At 44.2% G+C, this 19,784-nt stretch overlaps 1 protein-coding gene across 3 annotated transcripts in view; it reads left to right on the top strand.

Moving 5' to 3' along the window:
• AHCYL1 (adenosylhomocysteinase like 1) overlaps window positions 1-19,784 on the top strand; it is a 46,909-nt gene that overhangs the window by 20,092 nt on the left and 7,033 nt on the right. For 2 of the 3 annotated variants that reach the window (XM_075559213.1, XM_075559206.1), the window contains exons 2-8: window positions 13,478-13,589; window positions 15,105-15,248; window positions 16,365-16,465; window positions 16,909-17,011; window positions 17,865-17,959; window positions 18,555-18,661; window positions 19,432-19,548. In XM_075559213.1, coding sequence (XP_075415328.1) covers window positions 13,478-13,589; window positions 15,105-15,248; window positions 16,365-16,465; window positions 16,909-17,011; window positions 17,865-17,959; window positions 18,555-18,661; window positions 19,432-19,548 — 779 coding nt within the window. Of the gene's footprint in view, window positions 1-8,370; window positions 8,646-13,477; window positions 13,590-15,104; window positions 15,249-16,364; window positions 16,466-16,908; window positions 17,012-17,864; window positions 17,960-18,554; window positions 18,662-19,431; window positions 19,549-19,784 lie in introns of those variants that run through there. The other variant, XM_075559221.1, reaches the window with a different exon arrangement.

A 19,784-nucleotide genomic window follows, 5' to 3' on the forward strand; every position in this document is an offset into this window, starting at 1 on the left:
ATATACAACTCTTACCACAATCCATACATCCATCCATTGTGTCGAGCAGTCTTAGTTTCTTTAGGAAGCCTTCAAGCAACAAGGTCTAATTGAATAAGTGACTTAGTGACTTCTGAGGGGATCTGTTGGGCCAGTTAAATTCAAAGCAGAAAGGTCAGCTCAGAAGGCTATGGCAGCTATATTTTGAGATTCCAAAGGGGTAATCTTAATGGATTTTCTTGAAGGATACAGCATGACCTCATAATTTGAAGAAGGTTTTGGTTTTTTTGAGTTTGTTTTGTTTTTTAATTGCAAATTGCATTGGTGAGAAAAAGCCAGGTAAAAGCTAGGAATTTTTTTTCTTTCCAATCATTACAATGCACCTGCTCTTTCTTTGAAAGGGAGCAAGAACGGCCCAGGAGAATTTTGTTGAGAAACTGTGTTAGGCTGGGTTGGCTAGAAAAACAAATCGAGAGACATTCGTGTGGAAGAGAGAGCTTTATATCAAAGAGAAATTGTATATTCAGAAAACATCCCAGCCCAGTCCAGATTAAGGCCAATATTAGCCCATATGCCTGATACTGGTCTGTAAATTCCTCCTCAGACTCATGCAGTCACCTGCAATGATGCAAAATGTAGGAAGATCACAGGCTGGTGGGTGCAAAGTCTTGTGAATCCAGTGGCAGTGGACGCATGTCCAGGGCTCTGGCTGCCATCAGCTTGGCTTCATGTGGCTTGTCAACAGGAATGTGAAGCAGAGAGAGTAGATCCTGCCTCTAGGGAGGAAGAGAGGAAGTTTCCCAAATCCTCATGGCCATCCCCACAAGAAAAGCATCATCAAGCTGGATCCTGTTTGACAGGCTAGACTCTACCCCTTCATTCTATTTATCTAGTTGACAGGAGATTATGTAATCACCACAGAAACTTTACTTCATCCACCCTACAGTCCTGACCTTGCTCTCCAGATTCTTGTTTCTGTTCCCCAAATTTAAAGGACATTTAAGAGGAACACAGTTTGAATCCTTTGAAGATGCTCAAACTGTCGTTTGCCGTGGTATGAATCGGAAAGCACAGAATTCTTAGAGGAAGGGTTAGAGCGTTGGAAATAGCGTATCAGAAGTGTATGAGGGCAGGCTGACAATTTTTATTGAAAAGTCCCATTTAATTCAGTATTTAAAATTCTCTTAATTAAATATTTCCATGAACTTTTGGCCAGACCCTATTATGGTGCAATAGGATTTGTCCATTTTGCTTCCTGTGAGCTTCGTTTAGTAGGACTGAGAATTCAGGCTAATGATTTACAGACATGCCAGGTGAACATAGTCCACCTGCCTTGGCCTTTCCCAACACCAGGCAGCGGTGTGCACTCTTACACTCTAATCCAACTCAGTGATTTCCACGTGTAAACACAAGGTACAGAATAGTTTACTGTGCTACCTTTTGAGTAAGAAAGGGGTGAAATGAGAAAATATTTATGTGCTCCCTACCCCTACCCGCAGAAAAAAGGCTCAAGGGCTGGATAAGCCGGAAACTAAAAGGTAGGGAGAGGAACAGTGTGGCAGGGGTAGGGGGGAAGCAGGGCTTCCTGCAGTGTACCTTTTGAACAGTTTCAGACATGTAACTGTATGTCAAAAACCCAGTTAAGCCAGCGAGAAAAAAGAAATCTTAGAGTTGCTTACTGACAGAGAAACAAATGAGCCTAATTAGATGCCTTGTTAAGAGGCCTTGGTGGATACTTTGGGTTGAGCATTGGGCTGGTTGCTTCATGGGAGAAAGAGAATGCGGTTTGCTCCCTTAAAGATTACCATCTGGAAAAAACTGTAGAGCAGTTCTACTCTGTCCTGCAGGGTCCCAGTGAGCTGGAAGTGACTCGGTGGCAGTAGGGTTGAAAATTGATTGCATAAGCACAGAGAAAACTATCCTCCGACTGTACGTACCTCCAGAGTAATGTATTCTTTTGCTGGTGGGTTTTACCTGTCCACAAGTGACATTTAATCTTTTTTTGTCCTGGTTTGGTTTTTTCCCTATAGGTATAATCTCCTGTCAACAAAGCAGATTAATTTTCCATTTAGTAGTTTGCACATTAAGTATTCCATGATACTCCTGGACATTAATTAACCAAGGGTTCAGACTTAGCATCACTACTAGTGGAGCAATGGGACATGTGCCTACCACTCTGGTGCAAAGTGAAATATACACTATCATCTAAGAATATTCGTGCAAAAATATCTTAAACCTCATCCTAATCAAACCTCAAAACAGAACTTCCATTTGTAGGAAGGAGACCATCTGAAAAATTCAGAATATGGACAGTTGTATAAGACACCAGCTTACACTTGTCAAAAGAAAGTCACTATCATCCCAGAGGAAAGGCAGTCCAGAGATGAGATTAACAGAGACTAAGGAGACCTGAGAACCCTGGTGATGGTTCTATGCTGGGCTGCTAGCCACAGGGTCAGCAGTTCAAAGCCACAGCCACTCCAAGGGAGAAAACGGGCTTTCGGCTGGAGCTCTAACAACCAGCTGCATTGTGTAGACCTGGATTGGAATGGTAGGAGAGGCTGTGGACTATGAAAGATATTCTTGTGGGGAAATTTGAATACAGACTAGATATTTTATGATAGTTATTAATCAACTGGTGGTATTAATCTGATTCTGCTAAAGAACATTCTTATTCTTAGAAGATACGGTCTAAAGAAGTTAGGGTTGAGTCACCATCATGTTTGCTTCCCTCTTCCCTCCCAGAAACATTTGAAAATGGAGAGCTTCCATCTAGGTAGAAAGTGTTCACTGTTCTTTTAACCTCCTTGTACTTGAAGATGAACATGATGGCAGGGGTAGACTTGAGTGTATCACGTTTATTCAGGACCATGGATTACCCCCCCACCCCCGACACACACACTTCAACCTAGCATTCATGGCAACTCAGGAGGGGAAGAAAGGACGTTTGGCATGTTTTCATTGAGTTGTGGGTTTAGGAGTGAGGATGGGACATAGACAGACCTGGTGACTGAGGTAGGCAGCTAAATAAGCACTTCAGTAATGTGTGCCACTGCCTGTGGTCTTAAAAACTAGGAAGCCTTGCCCTATTCTACTTACTGCCATTTTTTAATCTCTTAACTGTCTATCTCTGCATTTGGAGGCCTGGATCCCCCACTTTCACTGGAGCACTTTAGGAAGTAATAGAAAACTAGTAAACCCTCTGCTATGAAGAAGGGAAGCAGGCGCGGAATTGTTTATAAAGGTAAAAGGCAAGCAGTTTTCAAACACCTATTCCTCACCACTTGAGCCCTAGTGGTGCTGTCGGTAAGCATTGGACTGTAACTGCAAGTCTATGGTTCAGACCCACCAGCTCCTCTTCAGGGGAAAGACAAGCCTGGCTGCTCCCAGAAGCAAGCGCATTGCCATCAAGTCAATGTCAACTCATAGCAACCCGATAGGACAGGGTAGAATTTCCATTGCGGGTTTCCGAGAGTAACTGTTCACAGGCGTAGAAAGCCCTATATTTCTCCCTTGAAGCAGCTGGTGGTTTCAAACTGAAGACCTTGTAGATTGTAGCCCAACCCAGAACCACTGTGCCACCAAGGGTACTTCAGAAACCCTATACAGGGTCACTGTAAGTCTAATTATCTCCATAACAGTGGGCTTCATCTTTCTTTGGGTTTTCCAGTTCCTCTCCACTTTAGGGACCTTCACAGTGTGGAGCTATATTGCCTCCGCCCTTCTCCCCACCAGCATTGACACATGATCAGGTTGAGTCCCATTTTAAAAGGAGCAGTTCTTCTGACGGAGAAATTGGATTATAGCAGTGTGTGTGATATCCAGTTACTGATGAAACACAGATGGGGAGTGGGAGAGGGAAGTGTGTGCTCTGATTAGTCAGTGCCTACCTCCCTCCCCACACGCCACCTCCACAGAAACTCAGGCTCCAAGTGAGGAGACTGAGCACTGGAGAAACTTGAGACAGAGAAGATGGGCACAGAGTAGCCAAACTCAAGTCTCAGAAGTGTGCTTTCTGCACTAGGGAGTGGAACACGTGGCAGGGTGATGGGGGTGACTTCTAGTGGGTGTGCCTGAAGGCCCCTCACTGGGTGGGGGTATCCTACTTTGGAGAAACTGCTTTTACCTAAATGAGGTGAAAGATGTTAAGATTTACTCATTTCTTAATACCAATTAGTTACTGTGAATTGATAACTATTTCTTTTGATTCATCTGAAATGGGAATCAAATTGATCATCCTCCGTTATGAAGAAAAGGTACGCCCTCTTCCTTTGGGGAAAAGAGCTGGTAGAAGGAGGGTCTGTAAAAAAAAAGAGAATCAGCCAGAAGGTGGATGGACTAGGAAGTAGACGATGCAGGACTCCTGAGAGGTGTGCTAGAGTACCCCACTTACTAATTGGCCTTATTAAAATTCTAATGTACAGTAGTCACTGTTGTACTAAGATGCAAAGTATAGATTTTCAAAATATGCATATGGTGACTATGATGTGTAAACAGAAAAAATTTGCATATACAATATGCTAGAGCAGACAATGGGACAGACAATATAAAGTTGGGAATGTTCTGGAAACTCCATAGGGTACCAGAAAAAGAATATAGGCCTTTCAAATAATCCTAAGCAGTAAAAACATTTATTTGATCCTTTTGTTATTGTTGTTATGATCCACACAGTCAAGTCCCTTCACAAAGTCAATAAAACATCTAGTATTATCTAAACATCTAGTATTATCATCTTTCAGCCAAGATCCATCTGACAACAGCAATAATATCCCCCATGTTCCACACACGTCCTCTTCTGCATCTGGCCTGAGCTTCTGCCAGTTCCCCGTCATGTGCTGCTGCAACCGTTGGTTGATCTTAAGCACAATTTTACTGTGTGTGATATCAGTGATACCGTTCTATAGGTTGAGCATTCTGTTGGGTCACCTTTCTTTGGAAGGGGCACAAATATGGATCTCTTCCAGTCAGTTGGCCAACTTAACTGTCTTCCAAATTTTCTGACGTAAATGAGTGAGTGCTTCCAGTGTTGCTTCAGCTTGCTGAAATATTTCCGTGGGTATTCCGTCAGTTCCTTGGAGCCCTGTTTTTGGCTAATCCTTTCAGTACAACTTGAACTTCTTCCGTCAACTCCATTGGTTCTTGCTCATGTGCTACCTTATTGATTGGTAAGATGTACGCTAATTCTTTTTGGTACAGTGCCTATTCTTCCCATGCTCCCATTCAGTATTTTGCTTATAGAATCTTTGAAGATTGCGACTCTAGGCGTGAGTTTTCCGCAGCTCTCCGTTTCAGACATGCTGAACACGTGCTTTCCGTTTGATTCTCTAATTCCAGGGCCTTGCACATTTTCCTAAAATATGTGGCTTTGTCTTCTCGAGCTGCCCTTTGAAATCTGTTCAGCTCCTTCTTCCTTTCTTCCATTTGATTTAGCTACTGTGTGATTAAGAGCAAGCTTCAGAATCTCTTCTGATGTCCACTTTGAATTGTCTTGTTCCCTTCCTTTTTAATGACCTTTTGCTGTCTTCATGAGTGATGCTCTTGATGTCCCACCGCTCCTCGGGTCTTCTGTCATCAGTGTCCAGTGCATCAAATCTGTTCTTGAGATGTTCTCGAAATCCAGGTGGAATAGACTCAAGGTCCTATTTTGGCTCTTGTGGACTTGTTTTTCCTTTTCTTCATCTTTATCCTGACCTTATCCTGATCCCTCTATTCTCTTCTAAGTATTCTTTCTTAATGATTTGTTTGCCTATTAATTGCTGTTTACCTTTGAGCCTAGTTCTTCACCCTTAGGACGAAATCTTTCTGGGGAAAGTAGAGGCTGTTAAACAGCATGTGCGATAACAAGTTTAAAAAGGTGACTAGCCTCAAACCCCCTAGGGCAGCGGGTCTCAACCTTCCCAATGCTGCCACCCTTACATACAGTTCCTCATGTTGGGGTGACCCCCCAACCATCACATTATTCTCGTTGCTACTTCATCACTGTCATTTTGGTACTGTTATGAATCAGGTGGCCCCTGTGAAAGGGTCGTTCAACCCCCAAAGGGGTCGCAACCCACAGGTTGAGAACCGCTGTTCAGAGTTTCCAAATCTGCCAGTCTTTCAAGAGCAAAAGAACCTTCTTCCAAAGGAGTGTTGTTGCTGTTAGATGCCATCTAGTCAGTTTCAGTTCCTCGTGACCCTGCCCCAGAACAGAACACCGCCCAGTCCTGTGCCATCCTGTCAGTTGTTCGAGTGCTTGAGCCCATAGTTGCCGTCGCTGTGTCCATCCGTCTGTCTCATCGAGGGCCTCCTCCTTTTTCACTGCTCTGATTCTTTACCAAGCAGGCTGTCCTTTTCCAGGGACTGACCTCTCCTAACCTGTCCAAAGTTAGACTTGAGACAAAGTCTCTCCATCCTTGCCTCTAAGGAGCAATCTGGCTTACTTCTTCTAAGACAGATCAGTTTGTCCTTTTAGCAGTCCATGGTACTTTCAGAATTCTTTGCCAGCACCACAATTCAAATACATTGATTCTTCTTTGATCGCCTTTATTCAGTGTCCAACTTTCACATGCATATGAAGTAATTGACAATACCATGGCTTAGGTCAGGTGCACCACTGTCCTCAAAGTACATCCTTGATTTTCAATGATTGAAAGAGGTTTTTTTTTTTCCCAAAACCATTTTATTAGGAATTAATCCAAGCTCATCCCAGCACATAGTTCAGCCATATTAAGCAGTGTTGTTCAATTGCTACCAAAATCAGTTTCAAAACATTTTCTTTCTCTCTTTAACTCCTTGATAGCGGCTCCCTCTTATACCTCCACCTCCCCCGCCGTGCCCTCCAGGAACCCTTACTCTAGTTGTTGTCGCTGTAGCTTCGCCTACTTTAAAGATACTGACCTACAGGAAGCATCACAAGATGAAAGAATACAGAGTCCCTATACCAAAAAGAACTAGTCAACATTCCACCATTTCATTAGGTAGCCTATGAGCAAGAACCTATGTACTGAAGGAAGAAGTTCAAGCTGCACTGAAAGCATTAGCTAAAATTTCAGGATTTGATGGAATACCAATTGAAATGTTTCAACAGGTTGATGAAGCACTGGAACCACTCACTCATCCGTGCTAGGAAATTTGGAAGACAGATACCTCGCTAACTGACTGGAAAAGATCCATATTTGTACCCACTCTAAAGAAAGGTGACCCAGAGAATGCTTAAAATATGTAACAATAGCATGAATATCACAAGTACAATTTTGTTGAAGATCTTCCAACCATAGTGAAAGCAGTAGAGCTGCCAGAAGTCCAGGCCGGATTCAGAAGAGGACGTGGAACAAGGCATATCACTGCTGATGCCAGATGGATCTTGGCTCAAAGCAGAGAGTACCACCAGGAAGATATTTACTTGTGTTTCATTCACTGTGCCAAGGCATTCAGTTGTGTGGAACATAATAAACTTGGGATAACACTGAGAAGATTGGGAATTCATTCGTTGTGAACACTTCATTGTGCTCTTTCAGAACATTTAAACTGATCAAGAGGCAGCTTTGCAAACAGAACTATAGAAATACTGCATGATTGAAAATCAGAAAAAGGGTGCATCGGGGTTGTATCCTGTCACCATGCCTGTTCAGTCTGCATGCTGAGCAAATCATCAGAGAAGCGGGATTTTAGGAAAGAAGAGTACTGCATCGGGATTGAAGGAAGACTTATTAACAACCTGCAGTTTGCACTTGCTTGCTGAAAGTAAGCAGGATTTAAAGCACTTGCTGATGAAGAGCAGGAATTTTAGCCTTCAGTTCAATATAAAGAAGACCCAAATTCTCACAACTGGACCAACATGATCAGTGGAGACAAGGTTGAAGTTGTCAAGGGTTTTGCCTTACTTGGATCCACAATCAGTGCTCTAGAAGCAGCAGTCGAGATCAAAAGACCTCTTGCTTTAGGTAAATATGCTGTGCAAGACCTTTTTTGAGTATTGAAGAACCAAGGATGTTACTTTGAGGACTAAGGTGCACCTGACCCAAGGCATGGGATTCTCCATGGCATCAAAGGTATACGAAAGTTGGACATTGAGTAAGGAAGACTGTAGAAGAACAGATGCAGTGACTTGTGCTGGCGAAGAATATTAAAAGTATCATGGACGACTAAAAGGACAAATATCTGTATTGGAAAAGGCAAGGCCAGAGTAATCCTTCAAGGCAAAAATAGTAAGACTTCATCTTACATACTTTCTCCAGAGCCTGGAGAAGGACATCAGGTTTGGTAAAGTGGAGGGGTAGCTGAGCAGAGGAAGGCCCTCGACAAGATGGATTGACAGAGTGGCCGCGTTAATGGGCTCAGGCACAGGAACAATTGTGAGGATGGCGCAGAACTGTGCAGGATTTCATTCTGTTGTGCATTCCAGGTTGCTATGAGTCAGAGCTGACTCAATGGCATGTAACAACAATACACAGATGAGACAACCTTGCTTGCTGAAAATAAGGACTTGAAGAACTTGCTGGTGAAGATCAAGGACTGCAGCCTTCACTATGGATTATGACTCGATGTAAAAATCAAAAGCCCTACAACTGGATCAGCAGGTAACATCATGGAAAGATTGAAGTTGTCATGGATTTCGTCTCGCCTGGATTCCGCGTCAGTGCTAACGGAAGCAGCTGTCGAAATCAAAGGACATATTGCATTGGGTAAGTCTGCTCCACAAGACCTCTTTACGTGTTGTAAAGCAAGGAGGTTACTTTTAAAACTGAAGTGCATTTGACCCGAGGAGTGGCTGGTGGTTTTAACTGCTGACCTCACAGTTAGCAGCCCAAGTCACACAGGAATGGCTCTGGTTTGTGGATTGTTTGTTTGGGAATTAAGCAGTGTGCAGATAAAACTAAAGATTGCGGTACCTAGCGTGTTCCATGTTCCAAAATTGCCCGACCAAACCCTGCATTGTCATTATGCTGTGTAAGGCACTGCAGCTCCTTCCATAGACTTTTATGGAATAGCACCGGGTTCAACGACTGTTAACCAACAGGTTGGCAGTCCTAGTCCTCCCTTAAGTGCCTCAGAAGAAAGGCACGGCATCCTTCTGAAAACCAGCACAGGTCTACTCTGATACACAAGTGGTCAGCATGAATCAGAATCACCTTCGCAGCCACTGTAACTGGTTCCCCACTGCCACTGAGCCTATTCCAAATCCCCGTGACCCTACATAGGGTTTCTGGAGTTATGCATCTTCATGGGAGCACACAATCTTAAGTTCCTCCTGAGCAACTGGTGGGTTTGAGCCACCGATCTCGAGGTTAGAGTCCGAAATGTGTTGACAAAGTAATGCACCATGAGGTAGCATCCTTTCCACCACCTGTTGGCCATAGTGTCATAGTTAAAGTCTTAGTTTTTCGTTTTCTCTGCTTCAGGAGCTAAAAGGCAGAATTGGGTGGTATCTGAGTAGAACTGTAGGTGGGCCTTGAGGGAGTAAAGGTCTCAACTGCTAATGGTAAAATGTAGCAATGCTGGTCAACTGAGTGCTATACAATTGGTTTGTTGTTTTTTGACTTGAGCCTTAAAACTTTGTAGGTTCTCTTTGTCTTGTTAAGTTCGGTTCAGATCTTTGAGCTCAGCCTCTCACCACTGGATGGTAGATGTACCCCAAATTGTTTCTTCAGGAGAATTTCCCTCGATCATGGTCAATATCACATGGAAGAGAACCCATCATTATGCCCTCTGAGCTGCCCAGGGAGGTGCTTGAAGCTGTGCCAGCCTGTTGTTTGCGTTTGTAAGACCACAAGTAGAAGTGTGTGTTTGGATGCGCTCTTCGGGGAGAATATCATCTGACCTGGTGGCCTTTCGCAGTTGCAGTACTTAAGAATAGACCACGGGGGATAAAGCTGTTGATGAGGTGGTGAGGCCCCACCTCCTTCTCTTCCTCCCCATTATATCTAGAATCGGCATTCTTTACAGCTCTAAAGCACCCCAATTAATACTTACTCATGACAGGAGATAATGCAAACAGAACAGCCGTGCAGTTGCCTTTGAAGTTTTGTTTTCACCAAAATTATCTTATTTGGCTTATATGTAATAAGTCCAACCCAGTTAGAGGCTATTTTTAAGTTCTGGTTTCACTAGAGCAGTGGTTCTCAACCTGTGGGTCGTGACCCTTTGGGAGGGGTCAAGCAACCTTTTCACAAGGGTCACCCAATTCATAACAGAAGCAAAATGACAGTGATAAAGTAGCAACATAAATAATGTTATGGTTGTGGGGGGTCACCATAACACGAGGAACTGTATAAAAGGGTCCCGGCATTGGGAAGGTTGAGAGCCATTGCGCTAGAGGGAGAACTTGAGATATCCGTGTTGATTCAAGCAGCATTTTCTTTGTTTACAACTGGGAAGATGACCAGCACTCTTGGAGAAACTTCACTGGGAAGGTGGCTAGCAGCTGTGAGGGCCCAGAGGAAAGGTGAGAGCCACAGAACAGTTGTGCTGCAGTGTCTCTTCAGTGCCTAGTGTGGGATCAGAGAGCAGGCCGGCTTGTTACTGTTCGCCGGTGTTTACCTAGGACACCTTACCAGCAGTGAGGAGGCCACCCGCCCAGGTCCGCGCTAGAGTTAGCACTCTGCCCACTCCGCGTACGGATTCTCTTCGTTACTTGAATCTGATAAGCTGTTTGCAACACATGCTAACATATTTAGATGGGAAAGCTTTTGCTAAGCTCAGGCTTCTGGTGAGCTATATCAGCATGAGGTATCAATATAAGTTAATATGACTCTTTTTTTTATTTTAACAATTTATTGGGGCTGATACAATTCTTTTCACAGTTCATACATATACATACATCAATTGTATAAAGCACATCCATACATTCCCTGCCCCAATCATTCTCAAGGCATTTGCTCTCCATAATATGACTCTTAATTCCATTCGTAGGTTGCTGAAGAAATCCATTTCTCTCTTGCCACAACTTCCTCTGTTTTCATACTTAAAAGATAGCAGATATTGTTGCAATTCTACTCCGCCTGCTTAGTGGTGTCTGAAAAACGATGGAGGAGAAATGGGGATGAGAGTTGGCTGCTTGTGCCAGCAGCAGAGAGGCTGCTAGTGGAAGGGCTGCCTTTGTTTTTAAAGGATTTTCTTATCCTTTATTAATGTTTTTCACTGCCAGAATAACTGTTTCTGGGTTGAAAGTCATTATGTTGGTCCGGGATTAATCTCTTGAGTGAAATGAGCTTTGCTGACAGCAGAAGTCACGTGGACATGCCATGGGAAATCCTAGCTAGAAGGGCAAATGCTGGCCTGTGGCTGTCTCAGGCGTATTCTTTCTCTCCCCACTTTTTTGGGGGAGGGGCTTGGGGGAATTGTGCTTTTGACATTTAAAGGTTCAGCACCTAAACTTTTAAAAACTGCTTTGATCTTAAAATTATATTTGTTAATCAAGCTGCAAAGATATTTAGGTTAACAAAAGTACAGTACAAGCAGCTCCTGGGTTATAAATATCTGCCTTACCAACAGCTCTTGCTTGCTTGCCTTTAATATTATATAGTAAATTTGCCTACAATAAAAGATTGAACCAACGCCTCCTCTCGGCAAATTCTCCATCACAATTACCGCCACATTTAAAGCCACATGCAGCTTTTAAATCACTGAAAAGGCATCAAGATTTTTTTTTTTTTGCACAGAACCCAAAAATCAAAGTTGACTCCAATTCATAGCTACAGTATAGGACAGAGTGAAAACCTCTCCATAGGGTCCCTGAGACTGTAAATCAGCCTCAGAAGGCAGGCTCAGCAGCCAAACACATAACATCTGCTCCTTGTGCACCTAGTCCAACTAACCTCCGAGGCTTAGAGGCTTACAGAAACGGACTTGTTTGTAAATGGTGAACTTCCTATCTATGTCATGATTTAACTTGAGTTTTTATTTATTCTTGAAGCTTGAGTAGTTTGCTGTTACTGGGGAAAAAATAATTTCAAAAGCGTCACAAGTTTACAGATACCTATTAAATGCCTTCTGTGTGCAGGGCCATGGACTTGGTGTTGGCATATGAAGATCTTGCCCTGTAGTACATTATGGCTGTTACTCCAAGGCCAGCCTTGGCTTTCATTTTGCATGTGAATCATGCCACACAGAATCTGCACTCCTTTAATTATTGCATCGTTGTGTGTGAATTCTTCACCTTCAACATGTTTGCTTGTATTAACCTCCTTTGCCTAGATGGCAAGGCGGTGCTCCGCAGCAGAAGAGTGCGGGGACAGAGGAGGCGCAGGGTCTGCCCCTGTAGCGAGCGAGCTGTGTACCATGCTTGGCTTAAAGGTGACCACAGCTGTGTTGCTGGCATAGTGGCGAGATGATTTCAACCAATAAATTTCCAGAAGTGTTTGCTAAAGATTTAGCTTCGTGGATTCTTCTGGACGCCTTTTCAGGATTGGATTGTGATGACATAAAAGGAGACTCGGCGCAGATGGTGCTCCCATCCTGTTTATTATCTCACATTTTGATGAAAGACTTTTATCAGACTTTAAGTAGTTTGGGAGAGACCGTGTTTCTATGCACTCTAAACTAAAATTCACTGCCATCAAGTTGATTCCAACTCATAAGGACACTGTCGGGAGCTAAAACTGCCCTTTTGAGTTCCCAAGGTTATGAATCTATAACCAGCAGCTGGTGGGTTCAGACTGCTGACCTTGTGGTTAGAAGCCCAACTCAGAACCCGTTATGCCACCAGTCTTTTCCATACACGTTAGCAGCATCCATTAATAATTTGTAAGAGTAATATTACCTACAAGCTACTTGCCTTTTATTAAAGCCCATCTTTCAAGATTCTTCAGATTATTATCTAGCAATTATCTGATTTATTTTGTTTCAGGAAGTTTTTAATCCAGAGTTGACCAAATCATTCTTTCCCCCCATTTGAATTAGTCGTAATTACCATGGAATATAGTGTGTGTGTGTGTGTGTGTGTGTGTGTGTGTCTCTTTCTCTCTCTCTCTCTCTCTCTCGGCTGTATATTCTGTATCTGAAACCTTTCGAGTGTAAAAGATTCTGGTGATGTTGCAGTGGCTTTATTCCTGGTGCGCCAGTGTTCATTAACAGTCTAGACGTGTGTGATTCATGAAAATGGTAAGACCTCTGCTAGAGTACGCTACAAGAGACTAAGCCGAAGCAAAAGAAACACCACACAATTAAGGATGGTTGTTGATAGAGTCAAAACTACGTATTAAAATTCTAAGTGGGAAGAAAACTATGGAATGTTTTCACTAAAGATGTGAAGTTGGACAGATGCTAAAAGAAATTAGGTCTTAGCCACTACGTCCTTCCCACTGCCCCTACCCCAACCCCCAAACGCTGTTGAAACAATTGAGAAATGACAGTCATTGGCATTTGGTTAAGAATCAGAGTAGCCTGTACATTGTCATTTCTAATGGGAGCCACGAGGTAACGTGGACTTTAAGGAAAGACAATGTGTGGCCTTCAGAAGGGGGGGACCATTTCATAGTCTTGGCAGAAGTTTCAACTTTTTATCTTCTGCTTATAGCAAATCCAGTTTGCTGATGACATGCAAGAGTTCACCAAATTTCCCACCAAGACCGGCCGAAGATCTTTGTCTCGCTCCATCTCACAGTCCTCCACTGACAGCTACAGTTCAGGTAGGTGTGGATGTCATCGCCTTAGACATCTGTTTCAGAGCCTTGAGCTAGTTCACTACCCAGTGTTCTCCATTTACCTGAAACCTGAAAATACCTCATGTCTGTCTCTGCCCTCAGCCATTGATTTGTTACCCAGTGTACACAGGCTAGGCAGACAAGAGCAATTGTGGTGTATTGACTTACGTGCTGAAATAATTGAATATATTAATTCACTATGGAATAAATGGTTTTTTAAAATAAATTCCAGATTTAAAAAGAGTGAAATATGAAAGATTGAGTGATAAGAGTTAAGAAAGATGGAATGAGTGAAGAAGACTTTTAAATCTTCAAAGATCTTAATGGCCAGGGAGTAGCCTACAGGAGCATTTTGATAAGCTTGATAACACAATTTTCATAGTGAGCAAGAGACTCTTAATTAGCGTTTGTGTCTTCTGCGTGAAAGAAAACCCTCTGGGTAGAAGTCAGAGAGACCTGATTCACTGGTAGAGAGCAAGGAGGAATTTTTCAGTTCAGAGAAGAGTGATGATTGTATATCCTCTTAAATATCTATCTGAAATGCCACTTTTATGTATAGCTAGTTTTTAAAGTTGGTCATTACTGACAAACTTTTCCAGAACTGGCAATAGAACCAGAGCTGCTTGCCTTTTGTGCCATTTCTTTCCATCCTTCTAGTTCTTGAGCACAACTTAGTGTGAAATCCATCCTAAGGATATCTAATCCAGGGGTCCTCAAACTTTTTAAACAGGGGCCCAGTTCACTGTCCCTCAGACCCGTTGAAGGGCCAGACTGTATATAGTTTTAAAAAAAAACTATGAACAAATTCCTATGCACACTGCACATATCTTATTTTGAAGTAAAAAACAAAACGGGGCAAAAAACACCCGGCGTGCCAGATAAATGTCCTCAGCGGGCTACATGTGGCCCATGGGCTGTAGTTTGAGGACCCCTGATTCTAATCTCTCTTGTCTATGGCAGTGGTGCTCAAAGGGTGCAGCATCAAAAATATGTGTTTACTTGTTAGAAGTGCAAATTCTTGGGCCTCAACCAGGACCTGCTGACAGGGAGTCTCTAACTGTGGGCCTTAGAAATCTGTTTTCAACAAATCTTCCATGTGTTTCTTTAGATGCTTCAGGTTGAGAACCAGTGATCACTAGAAATAGCATTTCTTCTTGCCCTAAATCACTATTCAGGTTTTGCCGTGTCTGGTTTGAGGCCAGGTGGGTATCGGGTGGGTACTCTAGTCATCTGAGGTTCACTGAAGCTGAGGCAGGGCTAGGTTAGTCGCTTCTTACCACAAGCACTAGTGACAGAGCATCATCCGGACAGGTAAAAAGACCACAGCAGTTTCATTCATACCACCAATTAGACTGGAGGAGGGGAGCTGAGAGTGACGCCAAAGATGACTCCAATTAAGAGCGTTCTCTTAACTTAAATGAAAGTCCCTTACGAGCTACACTCTGTGGAATTGGGGCCATTGAGACTTTTCTGTCCTGTTTCTCTGCTTCCTGGCTCTAGCCGCATCCTATACAGATAGCTCTGATGATGAAGTTTCCCCACGAGAGAAGCAGCAAACCAACTCCAAGGGCAGCAGCAATTTTTGTGTGAAGAATATCAAGCAGGCAGAATTTGGACGCCGGGAGATTGAAATTGCTGAGCAAGGTAAAAAGAGAAAGTGGGTAAGGGATTCAACTGAGCCAAGGGGCCTGAAGCAGCCCACTCAGTGGTCATCAAGCCCTCTCACTGGTCATCCACAAATAATTTAAGGCTTGAAAATAAACTTGAAGATGTTCTAAAGGAAATACAGCATCCTGGACTTGTTGCTAAGCACTCATCTCTGTATAGAGACTGAGCGTCAGGCGTCTTGTTCTCCCTTCCTCAAAGTCTCTGCATGTGGTAACTCTACTCAGAGTAGCTTTTGTCTTTTCCCCCACGACACCATTATCCACGGGTCTGTGTTATAAATTCAGCGTGTCCTGGGTCACTACATGGTGTTTAGTTTGCAGAAACCTCCTGTACTTACCAGTCACCAAACCAAAAGATACCAAACCTATTACTGTCAAACTGATGCCAACTTGCAGTGACCTTGTAGGACAGAGGAGGGCTGCCTCATGGTTTTTATGAGCCTGCATCTTTCTAGAAGCAGACTTCTCTGTGCATGGAGCAGCCAGTGGGTTTGGACTACCCACCTTGTGTTCAGCAGCCAAGTGTTTTAACCAGTCCGCTACCAGGATTCCTCTTGCCCATCACAGATGTCCTAGCAGCAGCAAGTTTGAGGCTAGGGATGTCTTGACCTAGGGATCTCGTTTGGTCCCGTGCACCCTCTGCTGGAGCAAGAGTGAAAGTGATTGACAGTTGGTCAGGCTTCACACGTGCACGCGCGCACATCTCACTGCTTTCACTTTGAAGGCATGACTGAGGGAAGACCGTGGAGAAGCGGAAGCAGTGGCTTCTGTGCGGGTCGTCTGTCTTCTTGATCTGTTGCTTACACTGAGGAGCCCATTTAGCCGAGGCCATAGCTACTTCCTGTCCTCCCAAAGGCTTGTCTTCCGTTTTGATCTGTTTTGAGAATTCTCTTCATTCGTGTTCAGTCCTGTGAAAGCAGTAGAGGAGGAGAGGGATTCCGAGGGGGTGCGTGCTGGCTCCCCGGCTAGTCCTCATGGCACTGCGCCTCGCGCTGTTGGGCTGCAGCGGACCCGGCCAGCCCGAGACGCTGCTCAGGCAGGACTGCACGACGTTCTAGTGCAGACCGAGCTCAAATCCTCTGTTCTTTCACAGACATGTCTGCTCTGATTTCACTCAGGAAACGTGCTCAGGGGGAGAAGCCCTTGGCTGGTGCTAAAATTGTGGGCTGTACACACATCACAGCCCAAACAGCGGTGAGTTTGTGGGGGGAAGAAAGAAAGAAACGGGTGATTTGTTTGGTTTTGTTGCTTTTCTCTCCCTGCTAGCCATTGTCCAAATGCCAACTATGAGGTGGGGCTTCCCTGTTCCATAATAATGAGGTTCTCAGCCCCTAATAAAATGGAAAAAAAATAATGAGGTTCTCTACTTTGCATAGTTAAAACCCACTTGCCTTTTAGAAGCTCTTAGTATGATTGTTATAAAAACTGTGTTCTATTTAAAATTGCATACGAACATACCTTTAGAGTGAAATTAGATTCTATTAAGTTACCTAATTGGATTTGAATGCCATTTTCTGGTTCCCCACTGTAACACCTGCCTCTCTGGAGTAGATGGGTCTTGTTCCCTGAGTGAGGTTTGCACACCACCCTGTCTTGGCTTCCTCATTCTCACCCTGGCTTCCTGCGCGTCTGAACAGGTGTTGATCGAGACCCTCTGTGCCCTGGGGGCCCAGTGCCGCTGGTCGGCTTGCAACATCTACTCCACTCAGAATGAAGTAGCTGCCGCACTAGCCGAGGCGGGTAAGTCACGATTCTGCCTCAGCGGGCGCACCGGAGCATAACTAGTGTGGCCATAAACCATCCAGAGGAAGCCATTCATGTCCCTTAGTTACAGTGGAATATTGTACGGTTATCCACCATGATCTCTGAGGAGGAGGAATGGAGGCAGGAAAGACTAGGGGGAGGTGGGATGACGGACGTTGAATTGAGGGGGGTGCAGTAGATGGGATGAAACAATGTGTTTGACTCATTGAATGTAAAACTGATGATATACTACTCTGTAAACCATCCACCTCACATAATGAAAGTTTGTAAAATGATATTTGAAAAGAATCTAATGATGGGAGAAATGCCCGATTCTGATGTGAAGGAGGGGTCAGGTATAAATATTAAACTAAAGTACCTAAGCTATTTAGGTCTGAAGTCACCCAACTCTCCATCAAAAGCCTCATGGATTGTGGGAGCGGTCATAAAGGCTTTTCTGTATTGCTCATGAGATGATTTGGTGTTACACTGAAAGACACATGGAATACATGCTAGTTTAGTGTTCACACGAAAGCCATCGCGGGGTCCTGAGGCCTTCCATCTGCATAGAATCCTCCGGTTTTTTGTTATCCTCTTATTTCCAGTAAGTGTTTATTACAGAAGACTTCGAAGGTTCCGGGGTGGGGTGGGGAGAGCATCATAATCCCAGTACACCAGAGGTAATGTTTGACATGTTGCTCCTTTGTGACAGAGGTGAACTAGAACTTGGAATGCAAGTGATAGTATAGCCCAAATAATAGATTTCCAGAGTGATTTTCCCACCACGAGCATGCTGGCAGCACGAGTTGTCATGCCCTCTCAGGAGCCCTTGTGTGTGTTGTCTCCTCAGGAGTGGCTGTGTTCGCTTGGAAGGGCGAGTCGGAAGACGACTTCTGGTGGTGCATTGACCGCTGTGTGAACATGGATGGCTGGCAGGCCAACATGGTGAGAATGCGTAACTGACCTACAGTCCAGTTTCCTTACCCCACTCCAAGCATGGCTCCCTGAATAAGCTCTGGATGTTTGCTCTGACACACTGACTGTCGCTAAGAATTATAGCTTGGTGCCCATTCAGAATGGGTGCTGCGTACTGAACGGAAAGGTGGGGGAAGGGTAAGACTAGCTGAACACATGAAACTCTAACGTGCCAGTGAATTAGAAGGCAATGATGTGGTACCTTTTTTGAGTACAGTTCTGGTGTTTTTTGCTTTGTTTTTTTTTTTTTAACTTCCCTGCCCCAGCTCTCCTTTTGCATTCAAAGGGCTGCATACTTAAGACTCTAGAGTAAAAATGAATCTAGAGTAAAACTGACGAGCCTAATCTTCATCATTACAGCCCAGAACAAACCTCTAGGAGCCTTTTTCACCATTTTACACCAACCGGTTTTACTGTATGTCCACTGTCTAGACCTGCTCTCAGGAGCTCCGAGGAGTGCCCTTCCGAAACGTCCAGGGCTCTCCGATTAGTGCAGAAAGGGCTCAAAGTTCCCCCCAGCTCTAGCAGCCTGAATGCCCATAGAAGTCTTCTGGCTGTTCTGTAGATCCTGGATGATGGGGGAGACTTAACCCACTGGGTTTATAAGAAGTATCCAAACGTGTTTAAGAAGATCCGAGGCATTGTGGAAGAGAGCGTGACGGGTGTGCACAGGTAACAGATTCTGGAGTCGCTGCTCCTTGTGTCCTTGCCTCAGCAGGTTCTTCTGCTCTCTGGTAGGCTGCTCGCTTCCAGCTTCATAGTAACTACGTGGGAATATCCGCTCTAGACAAGACCCTGGAGGTTTTATTTCTTGACAAACCTAGGTGACCATACAAGAAAGTTGGTACTGGTTCTAGTTCACCTATTTTTCTCTCCCACTTACTCCACTGAGTGATTCTCAACCAGCGTTGGGAGTGGGTGTGAGTGTGCCTTGAAAAACCATATTCAATGTGTGTTCTAGTTTTATTTTTGAACAAATGGAGAATCCTATAGTAAAACTCTACCTTATACACACAGCAGAAAGTCAGACTGGGCAGAACCTGTGTGACTCGTGGGGACACCCCAGAGTGTTTCTCGGTTGGGGTCGCATTATACATGTTCTCTCACACGCACACACCAGGCCCATATCAGAGCCACTGATAATCTCTGTTATCTCAAGTAGCCTGGTTTTCAAAGGTTGAGAAATGTTGGTGTAAAAATACGAAAGCGAGGTCAGTTCCTTCCATTGAAAGATTTTCTATTTTTTCCTTAAGAAGCAGCAGGGGCAGGGGCTAAAGAACAAGGAAAGGAGAGATGACAAGAAACTCATCTTCTTTTCCAATATGTTTGGACCGTTACTAAGGCTGGGGGGGAACCTGAAGAGAAGTAGGTAGATTTTGCTGCATTCTCTGCTTGACCAGCTAACTTGGTGTGTGTTTGTTTTTGTGGCCTCTTTCCCTCAGGTTGTATCAGCTCTCCAAAGCTGGGAAGCTCTGTGTTCCAGCCATGAATGTCAACGATTCCGTTACCAAACAGAAGTTTGATAACCTGTACTGCTGTCGAGAGTCCATTTTGGATGGGTAGGTGGAAATTTATAGCAACTGAAACTCCTTGGGGGTGAGATGGGGAGTGAGTTGCAGCGTTGGTCTGCTAACACTCCAGCCTGGCCCTGGCCTGCTCTTGACTTTGAATGTTGGCCATCGGGCCTCTTTTCATACTCAGCTCAGCCAGCTTCCCTCTGGAGTTCTCCTGGGTGTTGCGCCAGGCTGTAACTGTGCAGCGGGACTAGGTATGAGGTCGTCATGGTTGAGTCAAG

Source organism: Tenrec ecaudatus, chromosome 1 (assembly GCF_050624435.1).
Source record: "Tenrec ecaudatus isolate mTenEca1 chromosome 1, mTenEca1.hap1, whole genome shotgun sequence".
Lineage (NCBI taxonomy): Eukaryota > Metazoa > Chordata > Mammalia > Afrosoricida > Tenrecidae > Tenrec > Tenrec ecaudatus.